At 46.2% G+C, this 27,145-nt stretch overlaps 1 protein-coding gene across 1 annotated transcript in view; it reads right to left on the bottom strand.

The window, feature by feature from the left end:
* Window positions 1-27,145, bottom strand: part of CACNA1B (calcium voltage-gated channel subunit alpha1 B) — a 285,302-nt gene that overhangs the window by 163,266 nt on the left and 94,891 nt on the right. Inside the window, exons 4-6 of the mRNA XM_068414104.1 lie at window positions 21,154-21,245; window positions 18,864-19,016; window positions 13,641-13,828 (exon numbers count right to left, since the gene is read on the bottom strand). Coding sequence (XP_068270205.1) covers window positions 13,641-13,828; window positions 18,864-19,016; window positions 21,154-21,245 — 433 coding nt within the window. The remainder of the gene's footprint in view (window positions 1-13,640; window positions 13,829-18,863; window positions 19,017-21,153; window positions 21,246-27,145) is intronic.

The following is a 27,145-nucleotide window of genomic DNA, read 5'->3' as shown; positions in this document are numbered from 1 at the left end:
AAAGCTCCCATCATTTTCTATGGGGCAGGAAATCCAGGTGGAAGCCTCAAGCAGAGGAGAGATCATTGTTTAAAAAATGAAAAAGAAATACATACAAAAGGAAAAATAAATAATACACCTAGATAATTAGCCCTTTGGGTTTTGATACTTTAGGATTCAAATTTTCTAGTTTTTCTTTCCAATGACAAGAGTTAGAAAGTCTCAAATAAGAGAGGAAAGGAGCTATAATTCTCTCAAGCACGTAAATGCAGGAGCCGGGCTTTCAGAGGAAAGAGTCCAAATGCATAAAATCAACCCAAATACCAGAAGACTCTCGGTAAAATCCTAGAAGCTGGCAGCACTGAATTTTGCTACAATACTGCTAGCCATGTATGGACATGTTTTAACTATAGTCATTGCGTGCAGTAATAATGTTAACTCAGCCGAGTTTAAATAGCAGCAAATCCTTCCCTTTGTTTCTCCCTTTCTCCAGCCTTACAGAGCTTGGGAGACTAAAAAGCAAAAATGCTGATGTTTTATGCCTTGATCCGAAGGCTTATGGCACCAATAAATCAATACGTAAATATGCTAACAGGATTTCTTGATAAAAAATTCATTCTTTCCCCAGCTAGTGTGGACTCACTCAGCTGCTTTATTCATGAGCGTGCCTGCCTGCCTGCCTGGCACTTTGAAAGCTCTTTCACTGTCAAAAATCACAGGCTAGCCAAGGGACTCTACCTATTTTTTAAATCTTTTTTTTTTGTTATCTCTCCTCCCCTTTCTTTTATTTTTAAACAGCTGTGGACTTTAATTATGAATGTGAACTTGGTCTAGGCAATTCCTATTGGAAACAGGTTCATGCGTAGGAAGGTCATGCACATCCACATTCAGGATAAGGAAGGTCAGACCTATGGTGGAGGTACTCAGGAGAAAGCATCACCCCAGCAACCACACAACCAGCCACCCTGTGAGCCCCACTGGGCAGTTATGGCACTGAAGCTGTCTGAAACATGCATTTTACATATGTGGGCACCTTCTGCAAGGTCTCACAGCACGTTAATGGCACAACGATGAACAGAGCCCAGAAAGACCAAAGGTGTAACCAGAGGCACCCAAATGTATCTCATATGCTACCTGCAACCCCCAAACCTTTTGTTTGGCTAGGAGTCTTTAGCTGAGACAGCAGACCAAGGCACTGCCTTGCTGATGACCACAGCGCTCAGCCCCCAGGTCACCCAGCAGTGCCATGGGAGCATCAGCACCAAGCCAGACCCATTTATCTCAATGCCCTCAAAAGCAATGTCTAACAAAGAGCAAACCTTCCCTACCCGCATTCAATATTCATCATAAATCTAAAAGCCAAATAGCTAGTAAGGCCAAGTAACTCAAATAGTTTCACCTAAATGTGACTCAAACTGAGATGCTAAGGGGGCAGCCAATTCATCCAGCAAAGCTCCAACATATTCTGCAATTCAAACCAGCACCGCAGGTGCCTCACATAGTTATCTTCAAGTTTCTTTTCTCTGAGCATGCAACCGTGTTCTGTTTTCTGAGAAGAGGGAGAGAGCACTGCCAGGTCCCCACACAAGGTCAGCACAGAGGCTGTTGGAGTTGGGTTGTGCAGAGTTTGAGGAAGGGCTGCTCCTAGAAAAAGAGGTACTGCTTTTGAATTTGAAATCCTTGGAAAGCAAGAGTGCTTTACATGTCATTCGTTGCTTGAAAAGACTCATGTGTAAGTCAGGTTACACTTAGAATAAATTTGGTGCTCTCTTGATGTGGGTTTTTTTACACTGCAAAGCCAACCAGCAAGACTGCAGGTATCTGCTGTCTTTCACTGAAGAGCCAAAGCTGTCCCCAAATGTACTCCTGAAGTTGTAAGGAGGGAGGAACACACACCCTTTTGCATACACACAGACACATGTATTTAGACCTCTGCTGGGTTTGGTTGCTCACAGATACATGGAGTATTTACATAAGGATAAGGATGCATTCAGATGAAAATGTAGGTTTTGTTTGTCTAGGGAGTAGCTGCAGAATAAACTTTTCCTCCCACTCAGCAGCCCCTAACTCAGCAAGACAGAGCCAGTCACATGGACTGATTCCCAGAACACTGGAACAATCCAATACTCAATCATTTTCTGACTTTTAACATAGGAAACTGTGGATCAATGCCCCAAATCACTGTAGATAATGACAGTCCTAAGAATAATGTGCAGGCTTCCTCATCATTTTAAATGCAGATCTAGATTTTTTCTGAAAGAATAAAGCCTATACACCTCAAGCACTGATTTTCCCCTCCAAATATTGCAGGCGAAAGCTTCCCAAAGAATTTTCAATAGCAGAAAACAGTTTAAATTAATTGAAGTCTGGATTCCATTGTATAAAATTATAACAATAGGCTATTATGTGCATGCATTCTTCAGCAGAGGATGGGGATTGTGCAGAGTATTGATCTATTTAGGTTAGGCCACCTTCTCATTTTGTCTTCTAATGAGACTACCTTCAGTGGTAGAGCTTCTCCCCTAGTCAATTATAAGCAGAAAATATGTTTGTAGATACTTCTACAGCTCGCAGCACTAGCTGGAGCTGAGAGCTCAGTCGTGCAAACTTCAGAGCATGGCAAAGCCCCCAAGCCCAACAGTCCTCTGTCAATGCAAACCCTACTTCTCCGGACAGGAGTCCAAAGCTATTTTATCACTACCCTTTCCCTGTTTCAGACAAAACAAAACAAAACACAGTTGGTCATGACCCTCTCAGCTCCATCTAAAGATGTTTCATGAGGTTTTATGAAGACATTTTAACTAGAAAAGGACTGTCTGCTACAGGAAAAAAAAAGATTAAAAATTTCCTATCTGAAGGTCTCTATAGGAAGAACTGTGAACTTTATTTGTTGGAGGTAAAACAATAGGTTGCCCAGAGAGACTGTAGATGGCCCATCCCTGGAAACATTCAAGGTCAGGTTGAATAGGGCTCTGAGCAACCTGATCTAGTTGAAGATGTCCCTGCTCATTGCAGGGGGAGTTGGACTAGGTCCCTTCGAACCCAAACCATTCTATGATTCTATAAAAAGAAGGAGGGAGGCTTGAATGTCACCAGTGCTGACCCTGAAGGCAGGCAAAGGAGAATGATGGCACCTTCTGCCAAAGAGCATCTTCAACTTGCACCTTGTTATAGCACTCTCATGACATACATCAACAGATTGACCGCAGATTGTTCCCCATCTTCTCTGCTGCTGACATGACACAGAAAACAGCCCTGACAGCACTCATCTGTGGAGTTCCCTAAGCCCAGCACCCCCTGAGCTGCCTTGCACCCACACGCCGAGCATCCTGCGCGTCCTACCACCAAGTTGCCCAGACACAATGCCACACCAACACACCGACTCTGTACCCGTTACAGCAGCCTGCCTTTGTTCCTCTCCTGTACCCCAGGGCATGTGGTCTGTAGATTAAAGACTCTCTTCCAGAGCCCACGCACAGCCAGCCTCTTCTGCTGGAGAAACTAGACACAGATATTTTGTGTTGCCGTAGGAACTACAAGAGCAAAGTCTTCACTATTGGTTTTCCTAGAAGCGTTCTGTTATTCTCTTCCACTCCAACCACAGATGTAGCAGTCATGGCATAAGCAGACTGGCATAATTCTGAAAGCACGCAGCTGCTTTTTTCATCCTGTGTAGGGAAGCAATTGTTGGGCACGTAAGAGAGCTGCTTGTACCCTCGATGCTATAATGTTGTCAAGCTGTAAGTGGATTTCTTCAGCTGGGGTTTTCACTTCTTGGCAAGCACTGATGATTAAGCTGTTGTTTGGAGAGATTGTCATTTCTTTTCAGAGAGCAATTGCTCTGTTGAAGGGGCTCTTTAAGTTTGTATGATATATGTCACTCTCCTGCTGTATATCTTAAATGTCTCCTGTTAAACCTGGAGGTGGCCACCCCACAGTGATTTTCAATATTCTTTCACTGAGACATTAAATAAAATGCAAAAGATTCAGTGAGGCACTTAAACTCTTGCTCAGCTTTACACATTTGCTCGAGTGCTTTTCTGAACAGGGTAGTTTGCTGAATCAGGGCTGAAATGTCCCAGTCTTTTTAGCCTTAGAGAGAACGGCCATGCGGGCACAGGGTCAGACAGTCTGTGTTTCCAGACGAACGGAGACCCAGGCATAGTCAGAGACATGCATCGCACCCATCTTGGCATCTAAATATTTCAAAGCCATTTTAGCCTTAGACATACTCCACATTTTCTATTGCAATATCTTTGGATTTCTGCAAAACCTTCCAGATGAGGGAGTATGCAAAGCCTGCCATGCCGTCAAAGTCCATCCCTAAAAGATGTGGGAGTTCAGCCCTTTGGCAAACAGGCCCTACGGCCCTCCAAAATCCAGGAGGAAAGCATGAATAAATGGATATCAGCCAAGGCAGAATTTAGACTGGTGTTAAGTTTGTTGTACTGACAGCTTGTCACACAGGATCCATCAGTTGTACAGATTCCTCCATTTACCATGTGCTTTTCTCTCACAGAGAGAAAACCTGTGCTGCTTGTTCAGTGATCTCCAAGGGATTTTTCAGCTGAACTACAAGCCTGTTGATGAACACACCAATTTATTATACTGATATATTATATATATCTGACAAGGTCTCATTAGTAGCAATTATGTTACTCCAAAGCCTGGTGTGAGGCTTCTCTCTGGGGAAATGGGAGATGAGAAACCCAGTCCACCTTCTGCTCAAGACAGTTTGGGCATGGAGCTCCAGGGAGAGTTTTGAGGCACAGAGAAGTTTGGTTATTTTTATGCCACTAAGTTTCTGCCTGGCAGCAGGGCACAGGTGGTAGGTGATTTTGTTTTTACAACAATTTTTGGAACTTGAGAAAGATGCTGAGAACTAGATGACTGTCACACATGAGTGATAATGATAATCTAAATGAATGAACTTTGACCTAAAAGACTCATTTTTCTGCATAACAACAAACCTCCCTGCAACTCGAGCAAAACACATGTTGTAACAGCATAATGGGATGGAGTAGGCTTAAAACCAGCAGGAAACATGGGTGAAGTCCACACCTCTATAACCAGAAGGTTTATGCATCAACCCATTCAAGACCTCAGAAGAGGCATAAATGGGACACAGGCAATGCACAGGCCACATGCAGGCTCTCTCTGTTGGGATGGGTTTCACACATGGCAAGGCTCCAGCCAGAACTTCCAACGTGGTTTTGTGATCAAATTAATAGTTTGGCTGATCTGTTCTGTGCTTTTCTTGCAAGAGCTTAGTCATCCCTAAGTTAGTCCCTGCCTTCTGCAGACTTCCAGTACCCATTCTGCAAAAGCACCAATCTACAGTCTAGGCTCTTCCCTTCTCCCCCCGCTGTTCACTATCACACCAATCCTGCACTCAAAGCTGCTGCCAGGCTCTTGGCTGCCGGCTCCTAACCCTGCCGTCACTGCCCAACTTTCCAGTAAGTGATTGGCGATACTGAACCACAAGAAATCAACATTAGCCCCACAGCAGCAGCGAGAGACAGGGAATTATCTATCACCTTTGTGAGCACTTATCAGATGACTGATTCTTATTAGCAAATTAAAGTCATCCTAACTCAATAGTGAATGCAATTTAACACTAACAACATTAGGGGATTTTCTCTTCTTTATGAAACTGTAGGGAGAAAGAGAGCACAATGACATCCACGCAGCAGGAGCTCAGCTCCCATGTCGGTCACGAGCACACGACACCAGCACATTGCATGTGCACTGCTGGCTCCGTAACGCAGCGCCTGGTCCCAGGCATCTCCCTCAGCACTCAGTGCATTTCCAAGAGCAAATGCACAGTGACAAGAAAAGTTCAGCACTGGTGAACCTCAGGTCCCAAGGGTAATCTCTCCCCAAGACAGGGCTAGGGGAAATTTTACAGTATTTATGTAACCCAGCTGTTCGGCAGATGCTGTGTGCCCTTGGCTCCAAGATGCTCTCAAAAGCTGAGAAGTCACAACAGGCTCTTTGCTATGGACAAGACTGTAGTGGCACATTTCTTCACACACCTCTAAGCATTGCTTGCTTTATCGTTGCTATTTTTTTTCATCTCTCTGCTCCTCACTTCGCACAGTGTGTTGCATTATTTGATCTCCAACAGGGCTATGTCCACCTCTTTGAAGACCCAGGTAAATCCTGAGGCCCTGGCCACATGCTGTGTTCCCAGAAAGCATTTCAGCTCATGTAACACAATATCAGAAAGCCTAAGTCAAAGAAGAGCCCTCTTGCTTTCATGCTGCTCTTGTGCAGTGAATGCCAAGCATGGCATCAGTCCCCTGGTCTGTTTTCCTCTCTTCTAGCCCTGGGTCCTGACACTCCACATTCAGCTGGAGCAAAGCTTGCCCCTTGGACACAACAAAGGATGCAGTGTAAAAGAAAGAAACCATATCAGAAATGTGTTGTGATTCAGAGAGGCAAAACAAAACCTTTCCTTGTGCTTATTCTTCCTGTCATCATCACGTTGGGAAAGCACTTCAGCCAATTTTTCCCCCCTTTTCCCTGTCTGCTCAGGCTTCTGCTGGTTAAACAGTTTTGTTCCTCAATATGTTAATTCAGAACAAGGAGAGCTGATACACACACACATGCACAAAGAGTAATCATAGGAGACTGAACCCATCGTAAACCCCCGCAGCCACTAACACCGCAGGCTGCCAGCCCCAGGACACACAAATATCACTGTAAACAAAACCTCATTTATTCTTATCTATCTCAGTGTCTAGCAATTATGGATTTGTGCTTTAGTGGACTGGCTTCAGGTCACTTCTAACAGACAGGAGACAACAGCACATTAGATGTATTAGGAGAGAAGAGCAATTTCAAAGCCACCTTCAGAGTCCCACAGGCTTTGCTATTGCATTCACTGCTACACCGAAGTAGGCGTGACAGTCACACATTAGAATAGCCAAGTGCATAACCTCACAGGAGACCACAATCATGAGCAAAGGGCCAGCAAAAAGCTACTTAAGTCACCTTCAAGCCTTAACTGTCAGGTTTAAGAGGTGCTTGAAAGTGTGGGCGTTCTTGAGCCCAGGAGGAATCTCACAGACAGGCAGCAAGCCAAGAGGAACCTTAATCTAAGTCTCCGAGATGAGGGGATGCTGCTTTATGTTATTTATTTCCCTTCTGCTTTCTGTTGCACATTCACCTGCACCCTTCCTCCACCTTCCTGGAGAGTTTTGTGCAGGAAACCAGCTCATGGTCCAGGCAGCCAGTGCTAGTCGCTCCAAACCTCTCCTGAGGAACATCACCCTTGATTCCTCAACTCACAGTTGTGACTGATGAAGACTGAGTGTCAATGGTTAGATCTTTATCGATAAATGCCCCCAGAAAGGCATATGCGAGCTCTCCAAACAACTAGGTCAAACAGATTCTCTTCTGCCCCTACAAGCCCCAACACATCCACCATCCCACCAACAAAACCCTCTCTGGGTTGGGCTGGAAATGGAAAAACAATTATATCCCAGCCTTCCATTTCTGTATCTTTATAGGGATCAAGAAATTCAAAGACACAAAGGGGAATGAAAAATACCAAGTGAATCATAAGCTATTCTAAATTCAGTATATAGTTCTAGCTAGGATCCAATTTAGGGTAGACTTACATTTTATTTGAACTGTTCATTCCTACTTACAAGCATATTAGGTTAGGCCCAGTCCACAATCTTGAAATACCCACCGGACACTAACATTTGTCGGTAGAAAACAGAAGAAACATGAAAATCTCTTGCCATTAAGATCAAAAGAGAGTGAATGTACACTTTGACATTTCTCCTTTCCTGCAAGGAGTCCCTATTTTGCAAAGCAAATTCTACCATGTAGCTTTGAACTCCTGTAGAGAAAAGATAAAAGGTGAAAACCCAGCTCTTTGAAAGTCAACATCAAGACCTCTGCTAACTTCAGATAAATCAGGTTTGACCCATGATTTTCTGTAGGAGAACTGAGACCACAAACCACACTCCTCAGCTCCTTGGAAACACATCATGCACCTCCACTGCAAAGGCATGACTACACCTCACGGAGGGGTATAGTCCAGCGAGTTCGCAGTGCTGGCTGCGTAACCACCACAGCAAGGAGCTCAAAAACCTTCCTAATCCACAGAGGATACAATGAAAAGCACTTAGCTCCAAGCTAACCACGGCTACAGTGCTAGGTCCACCCTAGCTATCTCATTGAAGGCTACCAGTGTGTTTCTTCTCTGGCTACAAGCTTTGCAATAAATGCTTCTACTTAGCACAGTAAAAAAAATTGTTTTAATTGAAGAATTCATTGGCAGGCACAAGAATTTTTAGGCTTTTGTTGCTTTGCAAAACAACCTGAGCCTCCCATGCCAATCAGGATCAAAGGCAGGAGAGTGTGTTACAATGGACAATAAGGTTCTTGCATGGGCAAAATGAGAATTACTGCTATAGAGAGGAGTTATAATATTGCCTCTTTAAAAAGTTTCACATCTCCAAAAAGCCTATATTAGCGATATGCAATAGATGGATCACTGTCATTCACAAACACTAAGCATGTAAACAAGATGACCTAAAATACCATTGTTTAATTTGAAAACTAGATCTGGAGGAAGATCAGGACTCAGAAGAACTCAGATCCCAGGCCACCACAGTTTCTACTGCTGAGCATCTGCATTATTTCCTCCCACCTCTGTATTTGTCCCCAATACTCAGCCTCATTTTTCTTTACCCAGACTCTGTACCTTAGTTTGCCAAGATCTTGGAGGCCATCACTGGAAATGTTCACCTCCCTCAGCAATGCTAACAACCTGGAGCTCCAGCAGCCACTGGTTATTAAGCTATGCTTAAAGCATGATAACAAGTGCAGCATGGTAATACTTAGCATATTAAAGTACTTTATGGGAACTAATTAATAAATTTACATAATGGTCTTGAGATAATCTGATCACCAGTTACCACTTACCTCAGTAATGGCTCCCTCGGGCACAAGCAAAGTGGGCGCAGCAACCCTTGCTGTCTCACATCACCCCCAACCCCAGTGTGATGCTCCAGGTGAACACTATTCACTGCAGAAACTGCCCACCCTGAGCAACAGAGCCCAGAGCAGAGCCCGTGTCAGCATCACCAAACCAGGACACAGAATGGTCCCATCAGCCTGGTGCAGGGGCTGGTTCACTGTGCTGAGAGGCACAACTCCTGTCACTGGACCAGCCTGGGACTAAAGTAGTCCCAGTTGCAGAAGAAGTCAGGTTTGCTACTCTAGGGCATATTGCTCTTGAGCAGCGTTGCTGCCCACAGTGAGCTGGTGCTCTGTGTAGGTGTTTCCCTAATTTCACAGTCCAGGAGATGCTCTGCCCATACTTCAGGGATCTCTGATCTGTCTGCACCGAATTAGACTGAAAAACTGTTCACAACATCAGACTGTGGCATTGAGTCCTCCCACACTGAGGAAAACGGTTTAGTTTATTTTAATGCACTCCCAGATCGTGTTGAAGCCTTGGATTAGCAGGAGGCAAGTGCACCCTATTTGCTGGAGAAAAGGTTCTCCCCTGTCCTCAGGACATAGCAACATCCCTAAATCACCTCTTGCTCCTTGGACTTTTGTGAGTAGAAACAGGCCACAGCTGACAAATCTGCAGCTCACAGAAGTGCTTGTTTGGAGCAATTGCTCTGATACTACTGTGCTGCTGATTCAGGAAGGAGTTTTCCCCAGCTTGTTCCCCGGCATTTCACCCAATTGATGATTCAGTCTTTTTGCTTCAAGCATAAATCACCTTCCAGATAAAGTCTTGCTAGAAAGCTTTCATTGACCCTAATTAAAATTAAACTCTGAAAGTTTAAACAGTGGATCAGCAAGGAAATTTGGGCTGAGATTTGTGAAATTGCATTCTCCCTGCCCTCCTAATTCCTCAGTTTATCACAGGAGAAGGAGTGAATATTTACAAGGTAGATTACTTACTGCTAAGCCTAGGCTTTGATGCTATTTTTCTCTAAATCTGTAGGAAAGCTGCATCTGGACCACACAGAGTCATCTCAATCCTTTGGAAATGGCTGAATAACCCTTCACAACCAACCTCTGGCTTTGGAAAGACCTGAGCCAAACCATCAAACTCAAGCCCAAGCTCCCTCTTTCCTGAACATCACTTTACACCAAACTCTTCAGCTTGCCTCATGCCAACACAGACCAACTTTTCAGTCTCAAAGCTGCTTTCAGGACAGAGCAAACTCTCTCCCTTTTGTTAAATTAATGCTGAACCGGTAAAGCACACCTCACCCTGCAACTGACCCCAGCCATCACCACTGCAAACTATAAAACCCAACTCTTCTGAACACTCCACCACAAACGTAGTGGCAGGAAAAGAGAAGCAATAACAAAGCCCTATTGATGCAGGGCAATCAACCAACCACCATTTTCCAGAAGCAAATGAATGGCCCATTAAGAAAGCAGTCAGTAACCTCAGCTTCCCCGTAATGGGTCTCAGTCTTAGACTGCCTGGCATCAAAGGGATTTCGGCCCTAAGAAAGGATCCCATGTGGGGCTGTCTGCTTTACAAGCAGGAAGGGAGAGGGCTTGCACAAGCAAGGCCACAAACCTACCCCAGCCAAACCCAATGTGTGGCAGTGGGCACACAAAGGGAGGGGTGAAGGAAGGGCTCTGCTAAGCCTGAGGAACCGCAGCCTGCCCCACTTTCTAGTTAGTTAGTGAGAGAAAAAGCACCAGCCTTTTTTCTTACTAATGCATAATCACAGTTTACATAGACCACATCTTGCCTCTTGTGGTCCCACAGCCTTTTGCAAATCTTAATTAAGCAAAACATTGAAAGTAGGTTCACAGCTCAGCTCTGATGAGTAACCTGCATCAGGGGAATGCTGGTTTCCTTGAGGAGACCAGAGGCTGGGGCTGGCAGGGAAACTAGCTCCACCATTGCAAAATTTTCCTGGGCAAAAACTTTCTCCTCAGCAGTGGAGAACCAAGTGGTCGATCAAAGCTCCCTGAACAAGTAATAACCTCTGACACTCACCGGTTGTCTGAGCCTAAATACACTGGCTTGCTTCCTCTTCTCCACAAACCAAGGAGAAGGACCCTGACACATGTTCGCTTACCCCACCGTTCAAGTTCTGGATGCAAGAGGCAACATCTTTCAGCTTCTTCCCATATCAACCCAGTATGGGTCCATTAGGGATCCAGCTGATTCAGGCATTAACATGCAGTTGCTGAACTGACTGGTACTGGATGGACGGACTGGTTGCATTGCTGTTACCTCTGTACAGTCTGACAGCTGCATCCACAAACACTCACCATTCTGGGTTTTCAGTCATGGTTTGGGCTTTTGTTTCATTTTTCAATTTGATGAACTTAGAGTAGGCACAGAAGAAACTAAGACAAAAGCCAAGCATCCAGAAAACAGCAGATGACTGAAGCTGTGAAAAAGTTAAGGGCTGCACAGAGTGGATCTTCTCCACCCACATCTTTTTTCTCAGCTACTAACCTGCAAAAGCACAGCCAGCTCCTCAGCAAGCAGAGCAGCACAGGGCGGGGGTGACACAACACACAGGGCAGGGCCAAGGGAGAGGGGGCAGAGATGGCTGCTGGTACTAGTGACATGAGCACCGTCTGCTGAGTGGTCCTGTGGCACAACACACACCACTCACCCTCCACCCAACAAGCAGATCGCCCAGAGACTCTCATCTCTGTCAGAGACATGAACCCACCAAGCATTAAAACCTAAGATGGGGTCTCAGACAATGCTTGACATTATACAACAAATACTGAGCTGCATCTTATCCAGGCATCTGTTTCCAATCAGATTAATGGGTATCTAGAATGATACTATAATAGTTTTCAAAGCAACCCCCGAAATCGATACTCCAATAGTAAGGTCTGTTTTTTTGCATGTGGTACAAAAGGCAGTTTAGAAGAAGATGATCTAATACACCACATATTGATTAATCAATTCCAGCCAGGATGCTAATGGGCTTTTCTTACAACAGTTGGCACTAGAAGGAAGGAGCAGGATTGTTGAATGAGAATGGGAGAAACTGGTTGTGTAATGAAGTTTCAGGGTGAGAGGAGGGCATGCAGTGGGGAAATGGGCCCTTCTAAAGATCGCTCGAAGTGAGCGGAGACTGGGAAGAAATGGAGGAACCGAGCAATGCATGGAGAAGGTAATAAATCAGATATATTGGCTTCAAACACAGCAGAATTGTACCTTGCAATTTACTGTGGTTGATATTAATAATACTTTCCTGTTGCTACAGAAACCCTCACAGGAAGGTCTGTGAAAGAGCCCAGCATGGGTCTAGAGTCTATAATGAAGCAGACTGAACACTTTGTAGTCCTACCAGCCAGTAAAACGGTCTGGAGGCATTATTAATACCTACCTTAGTTATTTTTCCACATTGGCAATTCTGGCTAGGACAGTGTGGGTAATTCAGATCATCTATGCATGGCTGTCAGATTGTCCTTCCTTCTCCAGTCAACAGAGAGAAGCAGCCAGTGTAGCCAGACATTGCTAATCATCACCACTCACTCTCTCCTTCCTGCCACTGTACTTGGTAAAGGCCTTTACTACCAGAGAAGATGGAAGTACAGAACAGCTGGACCATCCTCCAGACCCAAATCACAGCACTTTACACCTACTGTATAAACATGCAAAGATCTAAGCAAATCACAAAGCTGGGAGAACAGGTCTGCAACAGATACACAGGTCCCTTACAGCTCCCAAAGAGCAGCTGCCACACTTTGCAAGGAAAGATGATACAGATGCTGGAAACCAGCTGAAGGTTTCCATTCCCAGCCTGTTAGCAAGGGTTAGGTGCTTGCCTCTCAAGACAGGATACCTCAAAATGGTAGGTGTAAATTACAGACACAAACAAGAGCATTACGCCACCTGAAAGACAGTGGAGTTGTTCCGTTGTTGCTAATTGGGTGAGGTTACCTGCTCTTTGTAAAACTGGAAACAGTAAAACTGACCAAGAGGTTTTGACATCGAGTGGCTGTGACAGTCATGGTCCTGGCTGGCAAGAGACATAGCCAGCAAAGACCTTAGCAAGGACATTCAGCCTGGTGTATCTTCTCTACAGCCAGAGTCATGCCAGGTGTGAAGGTGACTGATAGGGCTTTGTAAAATTCTGTTGGAGTCACCAAAACTAGTACTGGATCTTGGTGCTAACATCCAGCTGATGCTGTTCATTGATGTAGATTATAAGTTTGATCACCGAGGCCAGACTCAGCCAAGAGAGGAACCTCTGGGTACAAAATATTGAGTCACTGTTTTTGCCACCCTATATTGTGCAATTTGGTAACTGATTTTCTATGAGACATTGTGAGAACATGCTCCTACTCACCCACCCATCCTACAGCAGAGCACACCAGCATCTTGGAGCAACACACACCAATTCTTACACATGGCCACACCACACTGACACAAGACATCATGTTGCAAGTAAGCAAGTCTGCAGCCTCAAACCACCACAGGCCACGACAGTGGTTCAAAGGCTCTTACAGGACCTGCAGAACAACCCTTGTGAAAATAGGAACAATCCTCCTAAAAAGCAGGGTGAGGTGCTAAGCAATAAGGGAAAAATGCACAAATTAAATTTTTTCCAGAACAACCTCTTCCAAACTAACCCAATGCATAACAGCACCCAGGAGTCCTACAGCCCCATCAATGGACTCACATTGTAGAGGATGTCGGTCCATCCCTCCATGGTGATGCACTGGAAGACGGTGAGCACAGCAAAGAGGATATTGTCAAAGTTGGTGATGCCGTAGTTGGGCCCTTGCCAGTACTCCCTGCAGGTGGTCCCGCTCTCACACTGCCTGGCCGGAGGCTCCTCTCCGCAAGGAAAATCTCCCACCTCATCACCTGCAGAGAAGAACAGTGGGGAGAAAAGTTACCGAGTGAAGCCAGTCAAGCAGTTGGTGCAGTTGCCTCCTCCTTGCACCACTGCAGGAATGTAATTTACATTTCAGGCTTCCTTGTGCCACTGTGGGCATGTACATGACATTACACCCATGTAATCATTTCTATACTGCTATGTTATGAGAGACTGTTTAGTGGCAGGGTGGAGCAGAGCCAGCCCTGAAGTGCCCATAACATATAATTTGCCCCAGTGTTCAACCATGTCATGTATGAGAAATACCACAGAAAAAAAAACAGTGTGGTAAAAGCAAGGGCGTGGGAAGGGTGCATGCTTCAAACACTGTGAGCCAACGATACACCCTCACACAGCACAGCTAAGTGCTAAATATCAGCACTGTAACAGCAAAAGGGTAGGTTCTTTGCCAGTGGCTTAAGCAAGAGCTGCTAGTGGATAGCCCCAAAATTGTCCAGATACACATGTTAGACCCCAGCTGCACGAGGAGCCCCTGGCTTCATCACAAGGCAGTACCACCACAGCAGCCTTCAAGGTGGTCTGAGAGCTCCAGCCCTTCTGTAAGCTTCATCTTTCTGCCCCAAAGGAGCATAGGTACACGCGGCAGGGAAAGAATCCAGCTGTCAGCTTGTCTGCAGCAGGGATGGAATTTCTCCGCTGCGTTTCATTTCAAACCCAGAGGAGGCAAAGGAGGATGAGTCTGTCCTAGTTAAGGACCACAAGGGATGGCCAGAAGGGTGGCTAGCATCTTCCAGGGTCAGCTGTGAAGTCTGAAGCATTGCAGCCCTCCAGAGACGTTGTGAGCACCACCACAGAGCAGCTTGGAAAACTAAAGTGCTGGGTTTTCAAAGTAAATAAATATACTAAGCAATATTCTTATTTACACAGAGATGCAATTCGGGAAATATTAAAAGGTTTTAAAAGTGACACGTTATGGTAATGGAGCAGCAAACTGCACAAAATCAAATTCACCAGGGGGAAAACAAGATCAGCACTAACAATAATTAGGAATAATCATTCCATAGAGCAAAGACTGCAGGAGGAAAACAAGACTGTCACTATAGCTCCAGGATATATATGTGTGTGTGATGCATTTTGCTATTGACTCAGCACCTTAATGCAGGGCACCTCTCTCCAGCTCCCACAGGGTCACCACAGGCTTTCACCAGGGCTTAGTGAGACAAGCCTGCAAAAAGAGAACACCAAACCTGGCTCTTGCACACCATTTGTGAGTGTGCCTTAAAAGAGAATCCAGTTTTATCTCTGTTTGGCCTTTTGTTGCCAGGTGATGCTCTGAAAATGCAACACACATCTACCTCAAAGGGTTGGGGTGGGTTTTTTTCCTTTTTAAAAACAAGTCCTATTCCCATGGCTGGGGAAGACAGAGAAAAGGGGAGTCTCAAGGAAAAATGGAAAACAAATGTGATGTTCTCCTCTCCTGGAGCAGCTTCAGGGCACTTGGTCTGGGTCAGCTGCAGAGGGTGGTTGCTTAAAAATAATGTCAGCAAAACAGGACAATACGGAGGATGCAGGGAGAGGAAAACAAGTCAGGCATCCACTGGAACATGCGCTACCATTAATTTTTACCCATTTTTCATTAGAATAGCGAAATGTTTCCACCAGCTCTGAACTGTCTGTCAGGATGAGTGGCAAAGGATTTGAATAACCCTTTTGCCATATTTTGGTTGCCAGCATCCCTCTTCATTGCAGTTTATTACTGACCTACCCAGGGCTATAGGCACATTTACTGGTGACACCTCTACTCGGTTCCCTCCACGATGTGCTGAAGTGGCAGCTGGTACCTCTCATATGGCTCCTGATTCCAGGAAAAATCCCAGGAGTTTTCTCACTTTGGGGATTTGGAACAGAAACAAGCAGGAACAATTCCTCCTCCTCCAATTTGCTACCGACTGATGGAGACATTTCTTTAATGAGGTTCACATTTCCACACTCAAGCCAGTGTTTGGAGCCCGTGGTATCAGGCCTGGGCTTGTTAATGCGTCTCTTTGGAGCCGATGAGCACTTAGGTTTTAAAAGGCTCGGCTGATGGCTTTGCGGGATGCTCTGCTGCTCCGCTCACAAGAGACCGCAGCGCCAGGAAACCTCACCGCACTCTGCCTTTCCAGAAACACCATCGCGCCATTTCCCGCCGAGCAGGTGGAATCGATCTCCGTAATTCACCCAACAATCAGCTCGTTAGCCCTTAAAGAAAAGCAGGGGCTGCTGCCTGTAAACACAGACACCTTCCCACACCACCTAGACAGCGGATTAGGGGGGAGGCAAACCCGGCCACACCACGTCCTCCCACCAAGATGCCAGGTGCTGCGATGCAGAGATATACAACACACATAAAGCAGCTTTTCGGGTGCCCTCCCAATTCCTAGCTGGGAGCCACCCAGTAAGCAAGAGGCACTTACACCCGACATTACACATGACAAAAATCTGTTCTCAGTCCCCAAGCCTGGCATGGAGATCTCTCAGTCATCGCTGATGTCAGAGAGTTTTCTGCAGAGAACACAAACAGCTTTGGGTTTTATTTTGCCCTTTTTACGTTAACTAGTTTCTGAAGGGGGAAAAAAAAATCACTCGCCTCTGTAGCCCACTGGCTACAGTCAGCCCATGAGTGAGGGAGCCTCAGAGCTCAGCCTGCAGCTGCTACCCGCAAACACAGGCCGCAAAAAGTCACCCACCTTAGTTGCGATTTAACAGACCCAAAAATGCTCCTAGAAAATGCAAACCTGCTCATAACTGCTTTCTCCCTGCCACCTCACCACGAATGCTTCTGCTTCTGACACACCTCTGTTGTCACTGGTTTTATTCCTCTGTAATTGCTGCAGTAGCCCCAGAGACCTTGCAGTGGTGTCCTGGTTTGGCCTAAACCAGGCCAGTTTTCCTTTCAGTGATTTTTACTTTCAGCTAAGTCTCTTCTAAGTAACTGCACTTTCTGAGACTAACTGCATGTTTTGCAGACAGCGTCTGCTTCTAGGACTGATAACTCGAAGTTCGTAGTTATCACTGAGGTACTAGTAGGGACGTTATGCAGAAAGGCTCTTGCTGTACTTATTCTTAGAGAAACCAAGGTCACTGCTAAATTCCTCACTGCTTACGAGTGAAAAGCTGAAGGGGGGTCGCACCTGCAGGGAGGAACGGACAGGGCAGGTAACCAAAAATTGACCAACGAAGGTATTCCATCCCATACATGTCATTCTCAGTATAAAACGGGGAGATCACGAGGGTCTCGGCCTGCTGTTTTTTGGGGGTCTCTACCTGCTTGGGCTGCTTCTGCTGCTTTGGGATGCTTCTGCTGCTTGAGCCTTTGGCCAGTGTCCAAGGAGGACTCTGTATGTTTTCCTGCTGCCCCCGATCCCGATCCGTGCATCCCTGAATCCAGCTCTCGACCGTCGCTGGGCCCAGCCTGGGCCTTCCTGGAGCCTGCCCTGCAGTGCCGGTGGTGACGTGGCCAACATCAGGGGAGCTCGATCTTGGTTTTATATATATTTGTATATATTTTATTATTCCAATATTATTATTATACTCTTTTTCATTATTATAGTTTATTAAAACTGTTTTAACTTTCCAACCCATAAGTCTCTCTCCCTTTTCCCTTTCCCTTCGGGGGTGGGGGAGGGTTAACAGAGAGTGTCTGCCACAGGTTTAGTAGCCGGCACAGCTTTAAACCATGACAAGTGTGCTGAGACCTGTTCTGCTTGGCGTGAACATATACACCCCGCACAAAGATTTTTTCTTCTCCTGAAAATCCAGTCCAAAAATTCATTTCTTTCAGGAATCGTCGTGCTTTGCTCACAAGGCAACGCTTGGCTGTCCTTTACAAGTTGTGTTGTGTTTTTCTAACCTTACATAGGAACATAAGCAAGAAAATAATTTCACCCTGCTTCTGCAAAGCTCAGTGTAAACTGAATATATTAAACTGCTTCCATGTTGTTGTTAGAAAATACTTTGAAGGATGCCCAGAGATTTGGCAGGGATGTTGTTTTATTACCATTTGAATGCATATAAATAAATCAATATCAAGACCTATTAGTGATAATCACTGAAATACAAGACTGTGTTTTAAAGACACTCAATTGTACCTTAAATTGCAATCTTTTGCAGATAAGAACAATATTTTCATCTGTGGATAGCCTAGACACCAACACATATTAGCACTAATCTAAAGGAATATTAAAAAATTACATGGCAAATATTGGCTTTTTTTTTTTTTCCTTAAATTGGAATGAGTTCTGAGCCATGGACAAGCAGTTGGCTTTGACATTGCAGCTGGTCCCAGCCAAGGGTCTCTGGGCATTACTCCTCTCCACCTCCATCTTCCAGGGTTTATCACTCATACACAGGCAGACATGTCATTTACTCTGCAGTGCCCAGTTTCCCTTGCCTTTCTCTGTTTGAAGGACATTTTTATCCTTTCTCCATCAAAGGGCTCCTTGCCTTCCATCTATTGTCCTTTTTTTTGTTTGTTTGTTTTTTGGTTGCTCCCAGTCTTTCCAATCTTACTATTTTACACCAAAGTTTTCTCATACACATGCAACTTGCCCCAGAAACCTGGCAAGGAAATTCAACATTCAGCAGCTGTTCATAGAGCTGAACCCAATGAAAACATAAACAGAGACCAATGAATCAAAAAAAGTAACAAAAGAAAACCCACCCTTCAACAAGCTGGAACAACAGGAATTTGGTTCTGTATTTCTACTATGAAAAAAATTCTCCCATGAGAGGAGGCCCTAAGCACCTTCACCTCATTCTTGTGTAGACTGAGAGCAACCCAGTAGCATCAGGGGTGCCATGGTGGTATACCAGAGAGAAGAATCTGTCCCAGTGCATGTAGGGTGAGCACAAAAGTCTGCTAACTCTTAGAGTAGGTGGGTAAAGAGGGAGAGAATGCAGTGAACAGAGAGAAGGAAAAAGGAAAAGTAACATAAAAGCAAGAGAGAAAGCATCCCGATGAGATGAAGGGGATTAGAAGCATCATGATGATACGCTGGGAGGGGAGCAAAGCTTGAAGCTCACCTGTCTCGTTAGAGAAGCAGGTTTTATGAAACTTCCCCATGTAAAACTCCAGCCCAATGATGGCAAACATCACGATGGCGAAGAAGAGGAGCAGCCCAATCTGAAGCAAGGGCACCATCGCCTTCATGATGGACTTGAGGACAACCTGCAAGCCTGTGGGGACAAGGACAAACACATAATCAGTGAGGGAAGGAAAACAAGGGCTTGGGGGTGGAGGCAAGGTAGGAGAGAGGGGCTGTCTAAGGGAAAGTTTTAGATTGGCAACATCAAGAAATGCTGCTTTTCCCAGGGTGCTATAAAAATGACGCTACAGCCATAGTGCACTCAAGAGGTGAGAGTGACCATCAGATGCAAGACAAACCATCAGGAGAGTTACCTTTTTCTGACCCGTTTTCTTCAGGTCACAGATTCAAAGGTCTCTTAAGCTTCAGAGACACAAAAAGAACTTTTCCTGAAGCCTGTGAAGTCCCAAGACTCAGCCTGGAGCTGAACCAGGTCCTTAAGGCAGATCCTGCATCAGGGTGGATGTGGCAGCAGAGCTGGGCAGTGCTGTGGTACCCCTTGTCCCAGAGAGGGCAGGGAGTGCTAAGCTGCACAGGAGCTGCCTCTCCCTCCGTGACACACAGAACAACCGCAGTGCTACCATGCCTATCACACCCTGCTTCTGGAGAAACAAAATCCTGTCTCCAGGGCTATCCATCCATCGCTTTTTCACTGGCACTAAAACTCATTTTCAATTAAAACCAGGGGAGATAAAGCAAGAGAGGTTGGAGAGATGGAGCTGTCAGATAACGTTATACAGACACACATAACAAAACAACTTCAGCAATAAGCAGCACCTGAAAGCCACTTCGGTGGCCTGTCCTAAGGTATGGCAAATGAAGGATCATCATTGTCTTGCCACCTTGTACAGCGTTACTGAGGTTAATACAGGTGCATGCAGGAAAAAAAAAAAAAAAGCATGAAGATCTGTTGGACAGGAAAAACACTGAGTGTAGAAGAAAAGCCTATACCGCGCTTGTGTATGAATGCACCTCAGGGTTGTACGTTTACTCCGGGGAAAACCATAGCGCACAGCTTTCGCAGCATCACTAAAAACACGAGAGCAAATCATGCTCTATGGGAAAATATCGTGCTGGTCCAGGACACATCACCGGGTGGGAGAGCACGTTCTCCCAGGAGGAACACGCGACCCACACCAGGACAAGGACACCCCTGCAGAGCCACCTTACTTCTCTGACATCCTTAGACTGTCACTGACACAACACTATATTGCCTCGCACAGGCAAGAAGTCCATGAAAAAACAGCCAGCAGCATCTCCTTATTAGAGATCCTGTTAATAAATGAGACCTTTCCCAAGCCCCACCAAGCACCTCTCTTGCGTGGGAATTCAGATTCAAGCCCTGCTCATGAAAGAATGCTGATTTCAGGAAATTTGGGTGCTGTTATTACAAAACATAACCCCTTGCTGGGTTTCTACAGCACCAACATTTCAGTCCTGAAGCAGCCAGGGAGGTGGCAGAGCTGATGCCCCAACTCGCTGCCCAGGAGGAGAGGGGGGCTGCCTGGCTGCCAAGGGGTTAATGCAGAGCACAGCATCCCGCAGAGCAGCAGTTCCCTTTCACTGGCTCTTGCCGGAGGGGAAAAAAAAATCTCTCTGTTCCACATTCAGAAATGAAATCCACTCCTGACAGCGATCCCCGCTAGCGGGCAGAGCAGCTGGTGAAGAGTGACAAATAAAAAGGCAGTAGGCAACGGTGTGGGGACTTTGATGGTTTCAGGGAAGCAGCAAGGCATGATGCAGCTCCTCATCAGAGCATTCGGACCCTTCATGTTAGCATGTAAAAGACATCAAGTTGCCCATTGAGTAGGCAAGACCAAGTCCTATCTGTTCTTTCACTTTGTTTTTCCCCCTTATTAAAGAGGTAAAATCCCCAGTGCAATATGCTCCGGTGGTAAAAACTGTCAGAAGATCCAAGCTCAGGGCTGGGGGCCTGAAAGCTGCAAAATTTGTGTCTCAGGTCTTCACACCCCAGAGAATTCACTCAACCCCAAAGGCAAAGGAGTCCTAGGACAAGTCCCTGCCGCTCGCCTACAAATTTGGGAGCGCAGTGCTGAAATCAGCTGGCTGTACACAAAGCAGGATAACAGAAAATCAGAACCCAGCAAGGGCAGGAGCCACAGATCGTGAAGAAGGAGGGGAGGAACATATTGCTCAGCAAAGCAGGCAACACCCCAAAAGCTCTAGAGCACCTTTGGCTGTGAAAAAGACATTATCGTGACACTCACTTGGGATCCCTGACACGAGCTTCAGGGGTCGTAACACTCGGACGGCTCGCAGGGTCCGCAGGTCAAAATCAGTCCCAGCAGTTGCTAGAATCCTAATTGTAAAAGAGGAGAGAGGAGGGAAAACTGAGATTAAATGCAAATTCCTCTTTCCAAAGCATGGATAAGTGTTGTGTAAAACCAGCAAATATTCAAGCCGTTTCAAAACTTATACCTGTGATCACATTGCAAATTGTGTCCGCTGAAAACCATCAATTCACGCACTCCTCCAGAGCTGCTGAGCCTTGCTCAGACTATAATAAAATCCACAATATCTGCCTGCTTATGAGGCCATTTACACATAGCGAGCAGGCCTGGCTCTGGCCGTTACAGAGCAGCACCCGGTGCTTATAAGAAAGCATACACCATTTTTCAGAAGGAGACAGCGAGAGGGAAATAAACTCCTCAGTTATACTAGAAATTACCTGCCAGAGCTTTTCCCTGTAATAAATTCAGAAATCCCTCAAGTACTGATGTCTGGTGTTTGCTAATATCTGAAGCAGTTTCTAGTTATACAGTTTACTCTGTGTGCACAAAACTCATTTCTGTTCAGAGCATCTTCTTTGAGGAGAATATCCAGAGAGCAGGGTGCAAGTATTTCCTGTGATACGCTGCAGTAACTCTGGTAAGAAATACAGCCCCCAAAACCAGAATGATTCTTAAATTTTGAAGTGCTTTGGCACAGAAAATGAAATGGCTTCACTGTTTTAGGATGCAGCAAAGGAAGAAACACTGTCACAGTGTCCATAAGCCACAATGATGCAAGCAAAGACCTTGCAAGGCACATTACCCCACAGAGAGTAGGGCAAAACTGTGTTCATTAATTACTGCAGCACTTCCTGTGATGCTTCAACAAAAATATTCTTGATTTGAGACAGGAGTCCCCTAACACCAGCCAGCCATACAGCTGGGTCATAGCAAAAACCCTCTCACCAGCTCCCCATTGACTGCACCATCTAAAGTGATCACAAGCGATTGCCATTAGTTCTCGCTGGGTTTGTCCCCAGGCTGTTCTACCAAGGCAGAGGTGACTGAGCAACCAGCCCACCAGTGAGGTCTGCAAGCCCCCAACCACCTGGTACCAAAGGTACAAGATGCCACCACTTTGTTAACCACAACCGCCAAAAGCACTGCCCATGGGGACCCAACCTTGACCATAATCTGACACTCTGCCAACCCTTCCCCAAGAGCTCCAGCAGCAAGAGACTTGCCAGCCTGGCTGAAAAGTGGGATTCCAGAGCTGCCACAGGCCACGGGAAGAGCTGGAGGAGACTACCAGACTTGGGCAATGAATCCCAGGCAGTCCCTTGGGGATTAAGCACCCAGACACAGCAAGTGTCCCACGCAGGAGCACAGAGATGCTCGGAGAGGTGCAGAGAACCCACAGTCCGCACCCACAATTTTCTTGGTTCCTGATAACAGGCTGCTGAGCATTCAGCAGAGTGGCCAGCTACCATAAAAAGATACAAGAAAAAGCAGTTTTTCAAAATGAGACATAGAGTTTTACTATGTAATATGTATTATGCAGGATGTCTGGCAAACTCAGCAGCGGAGGGCATGGCTGTGGAGGCAGCACTCACAGCACAGCTACTCTCAGATAAAAACCCTCTCCTTGACTTACTGACTGACTTAGCACTGCTGCCAAGCATGGGCCAGGGCAGAGCAGGATCAGCATTGCTGTGCGGAAGGGGCCAGACTCCATCAGCAGGAGGTGCTGGAGATCAGGAAAAAAGCCTGCTGAGATGTTGGATGGCAAGAGAGGCAGTAGCAAGCCAGGACCTGAGGAGCAGAGTATCTATTCTATAGGACACCTGTTCCTACATTTTCATGACCAGAAAATTCACATTACATCAGCTCTATCGATGTAGTTTGAGCATAAGCAACAGGAGACAGTTTAAACCAAGAAGCATCACATGCAGAGACTTGTAATTTAATTTCCTGCACCCATGCCAACAATTTCATTCCTCTTCTCCCTTCCCTCCATTCTCACAACTTAATCGCTCACTTATGAACCTCTGCAGTCTGGGAATAGCACACACTTCAAGTCAAAAAGATAATCTTAATCATCCACCTTGGATGTTGCTACTAATGGCACAACTAGTCTCCAGTGAGCTAAGATGGATTTGTGCTGTCATCAGGCAAAGCCCCGGTTCCTGGTACAAGCTGAGGTGCTTGTTATGCTTATCATTTTGTTTCTAAATTCAAAGAGAAAATGGGAGTGATTTGGGGACACCATCGATTAGTCCCACGGTGCCAGTAAATGTTCCAGTGGCTGGAGATCTTCATTCCAGTCTTGTCTTCCTATTAGGCTTGATGCTAAAAACAGCCTACTCAAACTATGGCAACACCTCCCTCCCCTCCCTGCAGTCAGAACCCCTAATCATTCATTAATTCCCACATCACTGGCACTGTGATCCCCTAGTTAACCTACACAGGCCATCCTACAGCCCACCATCTCCCATAGCTGGAGAGCTGGTCCACGGATTGTATCAAATCACAGTCAAATCATGCAAGCCACCCATGCCCATACAGCTGAGCTGTCACTGCCACATCTCCCCATGAATCAGCCACTCTTGAAAAACAGTACAAGCCTGGCCAGCTTTTGCCTAGAGAGAAGAAAAAAAAAAGTACAGCTGCATCCTAAACAAAGCCACTTTTGGTGGAAGAAACAGAAGACTAAGGGGATGAGGTGGTAGGTCTAGATCTAAAAAGGCGCATTTAAGCTTTACAGGTGAATGAGGCAGGTGATGAGAAAACCCAGGGGGGCATCCAACACGTTTCCTGCCCTAGCTGCAGCGAGAAGGGCTGGATGTTGCAGCCTTCTCACGCTGTGTGCTCACAATCGTGCCTCTGCGGCCCCAGGCAGGCTGGCCAAACAGTGGAACCAGGGGAAAGAGGACCCTGAGGCTTTTAGAAGCGTTATGGGGTCAGCATCCATCCCAGGAGCCCTGGCACGTGGGGTCTGACTGCTCCGAAGGACCCACTGGCAGAAAAGCTGGTGCCCAGCCATTGCGAGGGAAGAGGCGAGCGACAGCTTTTGGCAGCTGGAGCCCAGCAAAGCAGCTTGGCGTAGGGGAAATTGTGCCAGGGCGGAGATGGTGCCTCTTCTCCCTACTAAACCAAAGCTAGTTTACACCTGCTCAGCAGCCCATTCCCCTAAACTGTTCACAGACATGCATGGAAAAACATCCCAGTGAGGGAAAGGCCTTAATTAACGTTGTGGCATTTGCCTAAAAGACATCTTTCTGGTTACTTTTTCCCCCCACTCCAGCTGAAAGCTCGTAGAAGCCACTGTGAGTTAGGCCAGAACAAGTTGGAAATTATCCAACTTTTTATTGGAAATTAAAAGTAAGAGAAATAGAGAATCAAAGGAGCCAGCTGACGAGCATGTCCTGACAATCCTGCCCGAGCATCCCTGGCTGCACAGCGATCAGCTGCGAACAAAGCAGAGGTGACAGGCGAGCCAGTGCCGGAACAGGAGATCAGCTGTGAAAGGGGAAAAAAAAACAGCAAAAGAGAAGATTTTAGGAATAACCTCACACAGAAGAATAAATGGCTTGATCTGCAGCCCTTTTTGCATCTTAACGGGTTGTACGGAAACACTGAGATCTGATACGCTTAGGATGTTGTCTTGGATAGCGCTTCGAGTGTTTAAGTGCAACAAAATCTCATTAAATAAGTTCCTCAGTGTAATTTGCCTTTTTTACGAGCAGGATGGCCAGCCATCAAACCTTTCTGGCTCATACGCTGCTTTGGAGGATCTGGGAACACATCCTGCCAGCCCAGCAGTGCTCAGGACCGCTGCAGTCGTTCCTCACTTTCATGATAACTTGATTAAATGCTGCTTTCTGTATCGCCACCTCCGCTACCAAGCTCTGACTGACATCTGTTCCCAGAGACAGAGGCCAAATTTGTGATAAATGCTCGATAACTTTTGTTCCAGCAAAGCCTGGAATAAATTATAAAAGCAGCTTATTCCTTTGGGTATAAAAGAAAGCAAAGAATGAAGGGAAAGTTCCTTTCCTGAACGTTATGCTAACATAAATAATTACCAATCCATTTCTTAAAGTACCTTGGAGCTCAGGATTTCTGTGTACTGGCTCAGCAAGACACGCTGCCGTACAATGCTGCACTTTTCAGAGCTACCTGATAATGAATCTCCTCACCGAAGCCCTGATCACAGAAAATGCTTCAAAACTCCCTCAAGCTTAGCCCCAGATCTCTAAATCCTGAGGACTGGAGCAGGGAAAAGCTAACCCTGCTCCTCAGGACCATTCCCACCTTGTCCTCCTCCTACCTTAATGGCCTTTTATTGGATTTATTTCGGCTTTTCCAGATGATCTCTTGGGGAGCAGGTGACAGAGGTGCCTTGCATCTCCCCCAAGACAGGAAGAGGAGGAGGAACAGAAACACAAGAGATGTGCTGAGCAAGAGCCAAGAATATACAATCAAAAATACAGGGGTTTCTATACATGTCTGTGCTTATAGGAGCAACCACACCTTGGGTCCAGCCTCAGCAACGAGCAGCTGGTGAGGCCACGCTCAAAACACACACATCTGCAGGTGACGGGGCGCGTCTTCTGCCCGGTCTCCCAGCATCACTATCTATAAATCACAACGGAGGCAGCTTGAGACGTGCAGGAGGGAACTGGAACTGTTGCAAGTCCAGCAGCTTCAGCGCGTCTGCTTGCGAGCAGATAACATACAGCTCCAGCAAAAAGCAGCAAGATGAATAACAGAACGATTAACGCTTCCAAGGGGATCTCACCACTGGACAACACTGGTGCCAAGGCAGGTTCTGCTAGAGGAGGAGTCGCTGGCATAAATTGTAGGCATTTTTAATGTAACCTTGCTACTTATTATAAACTCTAGTCCTAGAAAGTAAGTGGAAACAGTGATTTTTTTTCAGAGACCTTATCCCAAACCCCCATTCCTAAGAACTGAATCAATCTCTTCAGCAGGATTAGGAGAAAGACTAAATACCCACCAGACAGCTTCCCTCAAAAAAAAAGATAAAACTAGCCAGCCGTACGGCAGCATTCTTATGAAAAGACATAGCGACCATCACTTCTTACCCACAGATACAACCCCACCTAACGCAGGCACCCTGGCAGCGTTGTGGGAGAAACTGCACCAGTTGCACACACTAAAAGCTGCAAAAGGATGCGGCGACTGTTAGCAGCGGGCGTCTGTCTGCTGAGAGGCATCTCAGCTGCAAGGCAAACCTTCTTAACTCCAAAGTGCACACTGAAGACATTGCTCAGTCTTACGTGGTCTGGCTGATTTCCTTGCCTGAGACTTGAGGGCAGGTCAGCGGAGGCAACCAGCCAAGGGCTGCCCGCGAGCCAGCCCCTCAGATGCAGGCAGCCGTTGTGTGCAGCGCAGCAAGCCTGGCTTGCGTTCGGACGGCAGCGACATGGCTGTCAGTCCCGCTGCTCCCTGGTCCTCCCAGATGCAGCACAAATCTGCGTGCAAGAGGTGGTTGGAGCAGATGGAAGGATGCCCCTTCGCACTCAGTTTGATTTCACGGTGTGTGAGCTTTATCTTGACTACCGAAGACACAGAGTCGACACCAGGTCTGAGCCGATAAGTAGATCTGGCATGTTAATTGCACCGTTTAATTTACAGCATTACCAGGCTCATCTGTTGGCTCCGTCACTCCACATTGGTGACTTCCCCACCAGCTGCCCACAGTTCCTCCCGCATGAAAGGGCCCAGCTTGCCAGCTCTCTGCCTCTCCTTTGGATGACCAACGCCAAGTCTAAGCATCCAAGTAGATACCTGCATATTACATCTAAGCCTACTCCTTCTCTTCAAAGCACATCTACAACACAACGTACCAGGTCCCAGCCCTTTCCTTAACACCACCCTATTCAGAGCAACTCAGGCTGATGCCCTTGCTCAGATAAACATGTTTGCCCCAAAACTGATGGTATTAATCAAAACAGCCTCACTG

The sequence above is a fragment of the Nyctibius grandis genome, chromosome 16 (genome assembly GCF_013368605.1).
Source record: "Nyctibius grandis isolate bNycGra1 chromosome 16, bNycGra1.pri, whole genome shotgun sequence".
Taxonomy (NCBI): Eukaryota; Metazoa; Chordata; class Aves; order Nyctibiiformes; family Nyctibiidae; genus Nyctibius; species Nyctibius grandis.
This window is presented reverse-complemented; position numbering and strand designations above follow the sequence as displayed.